Source organism: Rhinolophus sinicus, chromosome 1, assembly GCF_057876585.1.
Source record: "Rhinolophus sinicus isolate RSI-liver-muscle chromosome 1, RSI-T2T, whole genome shotgun sequence".
NCBI classification, from domain to species: Eukaryota; Metazoa; Chordata; class Mammalia; order Chiroptera; family Rhinolophidae; genus Rhinolophus; species Rhinolophus sinicus.
The window spans coordinates 133,228,761-133,238,140 of record NC_142501.1 but is presented as its reverse complement, the minus strand read 5'-3'; the positions used below and the strand labels follow the sequence as shown (position 1 = coordinate 133,238,140).

The 9,380-nt window shown below is 40.8% G+C and overlaps 1 protein-coding gene across 30 annotated transcripts in view; it reads right to left on the bottom strand.

Annotated features, from left to right (window-relative positions):
* Positions 1-4,184: 4,184 nt before the first annotated feature.
* CREM (cAMP responsive element modulator) overlaps positions 4,185-9,380 on the bottom strand; it is a 70,312-nt gene continuing 65,116 nt past the window's right edge. For 22 of the 30 annotated variants that reach the window (XM_019741709.3, XM_019741712.3, XM_019741718.3 and 19 more), the window contains one exon: positions 7,750-8,382. In XM_019741709.3, the coding sequence (XP_019597268.2) occupies positions 8,238-8,382 (145 nt within the window). In that variant the 3' untranslated portion in view covers positions 7,750-8,237. Of the gene's footprint in view, positions 8,383-9,380 lie in introns of all 30 variants that reach the window. The other 8 variants (XM_019741711.3, XM_019741713.3, XM_019741721.3 and 5 more) reach the window with 2 other exon arrangements.

Below are 9,380 nucleotides of genomic sequence, written 5' to 3'. Positions count from 1 at the left end.
GGTGGTAGATCCCCTGCTCAGAATGGCCACGGTTGTGGGCCTGAGGAAGGCGAGCGAGGGCGGCTGTGGCTGGGTCCTGGTGTAGCTATAGCAGCAGCAGGGCCACCTCTGCCCTGAGTCTGGATACTCAGCAACTCCAGTTGCCACCTGCTCCTCTGTCAACATTTCTTGTAATGCAGGTCTTGTGGTGGAAAATTCCCCCAGCCTTTGTCTGTATGGAAAGCCTTTATTTCTCCTTCATATCTAAAGGATAACTTTGCTGGATATATTATTCTTGGCTGGTGCTTTTTCTTTCAATATTTTGAATATTTGATTTCACACTCTCTTAGCTTGTAAGCTTTCTTGCTGAAAAATCCGATGGTAATCTAATGGGGTTTCCTTTGTAGGTTACGGTTTTCTTTTCCATGGCTGCCTTGAGAATTCTGTTATTAACTTTGGATGGTTTTAATACAATGTGTGTTACAGAAGGTCTTTCTGCATTGAGACAATTAGGTGTTCTGTTAGTTTATTGAATTCGAGGGTCCAGTTCTTCCCTTAGGTTTGCTGTGATCGCGACTATTTGAATAAGCTCTCTGTTCCTTTCTCTCTTCTTCTGCTATCCCCATTATTCTTATATTGCTCTTTCTAATGGAGTCAGACAGTTCTTGTAGAGTTCTTTCATTTTTTTTGTTCTAAAACTCTCAGTTCTCTCTCTTCTTCCACCTGAGTCATTTCTAGATTTCCATCTTCAATCACCGATTCTCTCTTCCATCTGGTCTGCTCTCTTTCCCATGCTCTCTAATTCATTCTTCAGCTCATTTATTGAGTTCTTCAGTTCCAGAATTTCTGTTTGGTTCTGTTTTATATAGTTTCAGTCTCTTTAGTAAAGTACTTCTTTTGTTCAGTGATTTTATTCCTGAGCTCATTGAACTGCTTTTCTGAATTTTCTTGTATTCCATTTTTTTTCAAAACTGCAATCTCCAACTCTGTTATTTGTGTCAGTTTTCTATGTCTTTGACTTTGGTTTCTCGAGATTCTTTATTTTCTTTCTGAGGTATCTTGTTACCTTGGTTTATTCGTGGTACTTGATGGATTGTTTCTCTAGTGGGCACTTGAGGTATTTAACTCTTCTTTTTTAGATACCGTTTTGCTTTTAACGATTCAACAGGTTGATAAGTAGAGGTACTTCTCTTCTTTCCAGTAGATGGTGCTATAGGGCAAGTTTTTGTTTTCTCTTACCTGCACTACTGGGACTTCTGGGATCTTGATGGGGTGGTGTCCCCTTGACCCTGGAAAATGCCTTGTATTTCCCAACGAGGTGGGCATCCTCTCTGTGACCAGTCACCTTGGTCTGGGTACCATTCCTGTCAGGGGATGTGGCAGGCGATGGAACGCCAGGCCTGTGAGTTCCCGGGGCTGCCTCCTTGTAACCAGAGGCTGTCTGCCACACTGCACTGCCTAAGGTGTCCCAGCTAACTCTACCAGGTTCCTCTGGGTTCCACCAGGATGGGTGGGGAGGAGTGGATGCGTTCCTGCACCTGCAGCTTTGTCTTCTCCCTGGTAATGGTGGCTGCTAGACAGCGGCTGCCACACTCTGTTCTGCCCCTTACTCTCATGGGGCTTTGGCTTAACTTGAAGAGTCCACGGCACCAATACCACCCATCAGTTTTGAAGTCTTCATAGACTAAGACTGTTTCAAGGAAAATAAGGTATTACAGAAATAGCACATATGTTATTATATATAAGGCTGTGACATTAACTATTCTTATGTGCTAAATAAATACAGAGTATGTACAGCCATTCAAGAGCATGTCTGACTTAGGGAACAACTGGGTAAGGCCTGAGCTGAGATCACACAGTTGTGTTCTCCCACATCAGTGTGCTTCACAACAGGCACGAAACTGGTTAAAAATAGGAATCAAGATTCTAAATAGTATATGAAATGCCAACTAGAATAAACATATGGGCACACTCATGTTCTCCTATATGTAAAAAGCCCATTTTCAATAAGAACCTCCTTATTTGGGTTATACTTCTTCGAAAGCGTACTAAGAGTTACTGTTTTAGAAGAATTTAAAAATCCATTCCTAAGTCAAGCCTGACACTGGTCTGCCATAAGTCAGTGCTTCTCAGAGCTCACCAAACACTAAAAGCAAGACCGATCATAAGTCTTGCTAGGAGTCATTTATTTGTTCTAGAAACCATTGTCCCTTATGTCAAATATCCTTCGTAAAGCAGTAGGCTGTGATTGATCTGGCAGGGTTCTCTGTCCTCCCATTGTTTCAAGGAGACCAGATGGGAGTTTTGCACAATGAGTGATAGGGTTTTCCTTCCAGGGTTTCCATCTATTCAGACCACACGGCAAATAAATGCTTTCTCAGAAAGCTGTGCTTCCACCAAAAGCTGGTTGAAATCCAGTTAATGGAAAAATAGAACCATCATGGTAATATATTACTATACTAATAGTAAGTGGTCCGAGTCGCTTTCTCCTCTCTTCATTGCCAGTAATTATCTATATTTAAGTAAATCAACCTGAAATTTGGTTTTCTTGTCTATCAAATTAAAGGAGTAAATCATACTTTTATGACCTCTTTTACTTCGAAGATTCTATTTCAGTGAGTACAACTGTAGCTTTGATGTTCCAATAGCCAGAAAATGACTTCAACTGGAGTCATTTTCTCCTGACCAGTATCAGAGATTTTAAAAACCAGAGAAACAGCACATGCCTTTGTTCATTAGAACAGGAAAGACTTGGGTATTCCTAAACCTAACCCCTTGGAAGCACAGAACTCTCCGTCAGCAGCCACACAGCCATACCTCCCTGGGCCACTGCCAGCGTGCACTTCACGGGTCCCCCCCTGCCTTGCGTCCTGCCTGGGTGACAGCCCCCAGGCAGAAGCACTGTGCTCCCTGCCCTGTTGTACTCTTGGTCCTGAGCTCTAATAGCTCTATGACCCTGGGCAAGTTACCTAACCTCTCTGAGCCTGTTTCCTCCTCTGCAGAATGGGGGTGATAATGAAAGCACCAACACTTGTTGGGTTATGAGAATGAAAGGTGACAAGTCCCATATGGCGCATAGCATGATGCTTGGCACAGGGTAAGCACTCAGTAACTGGCAGGAATTTTTTTTGTCACCCTGCATGGTTACAGCACCCTCATACTCAGTACCTAACTGAACAAAGTCCACGTAGATTGGGGAGTCACAGCCCCTGGTCCTCGCCTTCTGGATTTATTCTTACTAATGTAATCTCACTGGTTGATTTCATGAACATGCTGACTCTGCATGTCTCTCTCTAGAAACTCCACATCACACGGCCCTGAAGATGGCACAGTAATTTAAGGAAACAGGCTGCACAATCAGTGAACTGAAAGTATCTCTTTCACACAAAAAGAAACTGGTAACTGGTTGCCCTGAGGGCAACTGGGTGGCTTGGAGTCAGGGATTGGAGATTGACTTTTCACTGTATACCATTTTCTTTTGAATTTTGAACATCAATTATATCTAACCTGTATTAAGAATATTTTTTCACATGTTAATTTTGAAAAGTTAAAAGACACAAATTGTGTTCTTAAAAAGTTATGCCTCCCTGATGAGGGCTGGGGAGCTCCCTTCAGAGCATCTGAGAGCCCTCTGCTGCTGTCTCACCCACGCACCCCACAACTGGAAGGATGTGGGGAGATGCCATGAGAGGACGGAAAAGAAAGGAGGGAAATCTTTTTGCTTCAGGATTATTCAGGTTTTGACTGGTTCCCGCACAAAGGAACCAAAAGAATTCCTAGCATAGATTTGGAGCAGGGCTTTATCTCCAACTCTAATCTACTGCCTGAGGAAGGTAAAAGCCTGAATTAAAAGAACAGAGGGCAAATGGAAAGAGAGAGAGGGAGGGAGGGAGGGAGAGAGGGAGGGAGGAAGGGGGAGAGAGAAAAGGGCTGAGGGAGAGAGAGAGGGAGGGAGAGAGGAGGAGAGGAGAGGAGAGGAGGGGGAGGAAGGTGGAAGGGGGAGGTGGGAAGGGGGAAGGGGGAAGGGGAGGGGGAGGGGGGAGGGGAGGGGGGAAGGGGTAGGGGAGGGGGAGGGGGAAGGGGTGGGGGAGGGGAAAGGAGAGAGTAGTTCAAAAGAACTTGTGTTGGCTTAGCCTTCGATGTTGTTTTCCACAATGTTTTTTAATAAAGATCTGAAAGAAACTGCATCCTGTTGAAAATTAAGATTGGCTTAGAAATAACAATGGTTGCATTTTATTTGAGCAAGTACAATCTAGTATAACAACGTACAAAGTTTTCTCCTTTTATTTATCGTTTTCCATCCCTGATGGAATTGTGTTGAGTGTGTGAAGAGAATGGCTCTGACATATTTTAAATCTCATTATACATAAGCTATCATTACACAGTAGCCCATGGTAAAATGGGTTTCTGAAGAAGAAACCTGTTAAAAGTACATTTGGAACCCTAAAATACATAAATATGAAACATACTTATGAGAAAATGGATTTATATAGAAAAAAGCTACACAGAAAGCATAAAGATGAAAATAAACCATGCTTAAGTAGTTCAGAGTCAGGCCTGTGTCTGTAGGATGACTTTAGAAAAGAGGACGCACACCAAGTTTCTGAGGACCTTGGTCTACTGCAATTGTCACGGTCGTCATGACGTCACGGCTAGCCAACTGGCAACAGCTGTTTGTCTCACACATGTCCAGATTGCTTAATTAGTTTTGACTGTAGTATAGAAAAACACTGTATTGGTTTCACAAGTCCTCATTATATAGTATTTTAAAGGTGTATTTTAGGCACACAGGAAACAGCATGTACCGGACATGTTAAGAGTATATGAAGAAAACCGAGAAGCGTGATTGCTGATGTGAAAGGTCCTCAGTTTCAGGCAAACATAGTGCTCAGACACATTTAAATACATAGCAGGAGTTCATTTCCTTTATTTTCCCATTTCGAATGATTTAACGTCATGAACTACCTAGTTTAATATGAAAAGGTGGTGTAATCCCATGACCCAGGATCAGTTCATTTCTATACCCAAAAGTCCAGATTCTGAAACTTTTAAGACTAAAACAAAACAAAACAATACCACAAATGCAGTGACAGCTCTGGATGCTACAAGCTGTATGATGTTCACGCAACTTACTGCTGCTGTGTTTCACAAGGGTTTGTAGGCAGTATCTGTTGGAGTCAGATTGGAACTACAAAATCATGCTATTTTAAGTAGCAAAAGCTTTGGTTTCAGGTACAAATCAGATGAGCAAGAATTGAGTTCCTGTGCACCTTTGAGAGCTTAGCAGAAGCCCCAGCTCTCATAGCTGTTCCTAGCTTTCCGAGCAGGTTAGGCGCTCACATCATCTGGATGGCAGCCATTTTGTCACCTGCCTACACACCAGGCTCCCAGAACCTGTTTTATTCAATATTGATGGCCATATGCTTCACAGAGGCCTGGAAACCCTCCCAGTCCCAGGGGTTGTATCTTCACTAGTAATTCAGTGCTTTTAATTCCATTCTCCTTGCCAGTAGCTGCTGGTGGTGAGAATCTAGCTATTGAGACTCAGAGAGGATCTAGTTGTCCCTCCTTTTAAAACAGGACAAAAGAAAAGGGTGCCGCCTGTCCCCTCTAGGGTGCATGCAACTGTGGCATCAATATTAGGATCGGGGAAACCAGCCTACACAGGGAGGATGGGAAGGAAGAATCTGGTCGTGATGCCATTGTCACTAAATTAAGCAACCGTGGATTTCCTACCTCTGGACTTATTTTGTGAGTTAAAAAAATGTCCTTATTGTTTAAAGCACTGGAGAGAGGAAGGGACACCTGGTATTTCTGGCACCAAGTAATCAGTCGCAATCCTCTTCCAATGAAATAATGACCTATTTTAAGTGGAGTATACAAAACACGCGTGCATATACTCTTTTTTAAACTGAACTAATTCTTGTGTGAGTATTAACTTGACCTTCTCCAGCTATTATACTCAAGCTCCTTGGAGGAGGGTGCACGCCCTGATTCCTCGTGTGCAGGGCCTGCCTTCCCCAGCACCATCACTTCCTTCAAGGCCCAATTCAAAATCTGCCTCCTACAGAATAGTTTCTTAGGGAATCCCTGCCTCCATTTTTCTCTAATTCTAACACATAGCATTGACTACCTCTAGCTTTTTACATCTTGTCTGCTGATTCTTGTGTCTCCTTCTCAGTGTCTACGACTGAGCACACATTTGATTTAGTGAATGAATGAATGACTGAGAACAAAGCATCATTTTCCTTCACCAGAAACTTGGAGTTTTCCTTTCCTCTTTTCTTCCTTGTCTTCTTTCCTCACCTTACTTCTCTGTAGAAGACAAAAATTGAGATAATAGAAATTCAGAGCTCAGACTCCGAGGGAAAAATAAATACTAAAAAAAAAAAAAAGAAAGAAAAATAAATATTTCTAAAGAAAGCCCCAAATGGCATGTCCTGCCTTCTGAGAGTTACAGGTAAGTGACAGAATTATGATGCTATGGCGGGAACAGCAGTTAGAGGCTACAGAAATGACCTCCTGTTTCTATACCTCTCTATATGCAGTGACCAGTTCCACGATTGAAACTACGGGTGGGTGGGGACATCCTTAACAAATCAGAAGTTATGGTAGAAAATATAGCAGAATCTAGCACATAGTAGTCCTTCAACAAATGAGTGAGAGATGGCTTAGATCACATGGTTAGGGCTTTGGGTTGATACCTTGAAGCTTTTTATTGTAAACATAGAATAAAATGTGGCTACCAGTCATGATACCGCTGCCTCAATGTAATGAATTTCATCTGAATGTGCCAACATAAACATGTTTGATCTAATGTAGACTTCAAGCTGTTTTGAAGTGTGAAATAAAATCTTGGGTTGTTTTTGTTTTTACTTTAAAACTCCTATGGTTGTTAGCTAAAACTCAAAATTGAAGGCCCTTAGCAGATTTCGAGACCATGTGCAGAAAGGCCTGCTCCATCACACAAGCTGAACCTCTAAGAGCTGCTCTTCTGTGTAAAAGCTCTGGGGCCATCCTTCTGAGGAGACGGCAGAAAGAGCATTTGCTGAGATCATGATTTCAGTGCGGAAATCAGCTTGTGTACCCTTCAAGGTATGCAAATACAGTTCTAACTCTTAACTCATTTCAGATATTAACAACTAGTTGTAACTTGCATTAGGTAATTTCAAACCAACACTAAGAGCTTCTGCAAGATCTTTTATATTACACAATATAGTAAAAACTTAGGAAATGTTCAGATAGTTAAATGACCGCCAAACACTACACGTGTAACCAACATGGTTCTATTAAAAACGTTCTCCAACTATGGCATTAAAGGACAGCGATACAATGTTTTCTTTACAAAGCAACTAATATAAAAATCTGCAAATGCCATAAATTCATTTATAGGCTATTATTTTCATATAGGCATGTCATTAGATTCTTTCAATTCTTTCTCTTTCAGTTCTCTCCTGAGGTATTTTTTGTGGTTTACTTTTATTGTACTGCTGGATGCATTATCTTTGATCATCCTTTCCTAAAATGATTTTTAAAAGACCTGCAAAAAATTTTATTGCATAGGACACAGAGATTGGGAACTGCAAATATGTGGCATTGGAACAAGTCTTACAAATACTGCATTTTAAAAATTTGTTACTTTTTTTTTTTTACAGTTTGTCTGTTAAAAAATTGAAGTTACAGCTAAGAGTTAACTACATACAGTGAAGCATTGTAGGAATGTTAGAGATTAGAGAATGTGATGAATGATACAAAGGAAAAAAAGCCATAATTCTTGCCGGCTATATATTGTATTGCCTTCAAAAGCAACTGTACATGTTGTAATCAGTTCATAGTTAAATATTTCTACTAATCTGCTTTAGGAGAGCAAATGTCTTTCAAGGTTTCAAGTTCCTCTATAAGCTTCTTGTTCTGAACTTCCAGCACTGCAACTCGACTCTCCAGACATTTTACATATTCTTTCTTTCGACGTCGACATTCTTTAGCAGCTTCCCTGAAAAAAAGTAGAAGCAAAAGGGCAAACAAAACAATTTTGCATGCTACGGACAAAGAGACTAAAGTAAGCTTGGTATACGTGATCATGGTTGCATTCCAAATCTTGGAACAACACTTCCAATTCAATTTCAAACACTAAGCCAAACTGGATTCTGAAGGGTCACAAATGTCCCTTCCATACGTCCACATGGCAATTAGTAGAATTGCTGCATATCCTGCCTTGATTAGAGTTCCACAGTAAACAAGGTCCAAGTCAAAGACAGTTACTCTGCTTTATGGCAATAAAGATCTTTGAGGGCCTTGAGTTCCTCAATGAGAGTCTTGTTTTGGTTTTCAAGCACAGCCACACGATTTTCAAGACATTTGACATATTCTTTCTTCTTCCTGCGACACTCCCGGGCAGCTTCCCTGGAACCAACACAAGGCAAATGACTCAGGAACAACCTCTCAACACAATCCAGGGGAGCTCAGTGAACTTTGGTCCCCTAAATGCAACAGCCAATCAATCCTAGGTAAGGTCTGTATAAAGCCAAACAACAAATGTACCCGAGCACATGCCTTTTTGTAAGGTGACTCTAAGACAACAGGAACAACTTGACAGCACAGTTTGCCCAGCATTCATCATAAATGGTGTTTCCTTAGGGCACACATTCCATGATAACAGTGACCAGAGTGGTTTTCTGTAACCTACAACAATAGGACCACATCCCCAAGTGGAATTTCTACAAAAACATTCACAGATCCTTTCAAATCTCTTACTTATTTCTGTCCACCATAAGCTACATATTCTGTCACAATGAGTTAACTTTATTTGATCAAAACTGATTAGAAAAATTAATCTTTGGTAACCTTAAATGTCAATATTGGAGATTTTCATTCTTCAAGACTAAATCAGTAAAACAAATAAGATCAATCACGACTGCAAGAATCAGTTTATTGGCTAGAAAACAACATGGATAAAAATAATAATAAATGAATCATAAATCATGCACATTTTTATAAATCAAAATGAAATGGACTCTGCTTCTGAAAATTAAAGGAAAGAAGGGAGGGTACACAATACAATACTCAATAATTCAGACAATTTAAAGCCAGGAATGTGAGAACACCACAATTAAAATCATGAAAGGGAAGATACTGAATAACTCAAATGTGTACTTCGAGACTGTTTTCTCATCACATGCATTTACTATCCAATACACTGAATTTTAAGCACTGCAGCCATGCCCAAAGGAAAAAACAGACCCGCAATCAAAGCAATAAGCACAAATAAATAGATGAGTTAGTCATATTCATGCAAAACCCCACCGAAACAACCAATGAATACAGCCAACATTTTCTCTCTCTCCTTTTTTTCAGGGTAGGAGGGGGTGGCAACTACATCATTTAATTCCTCTATAGAATGT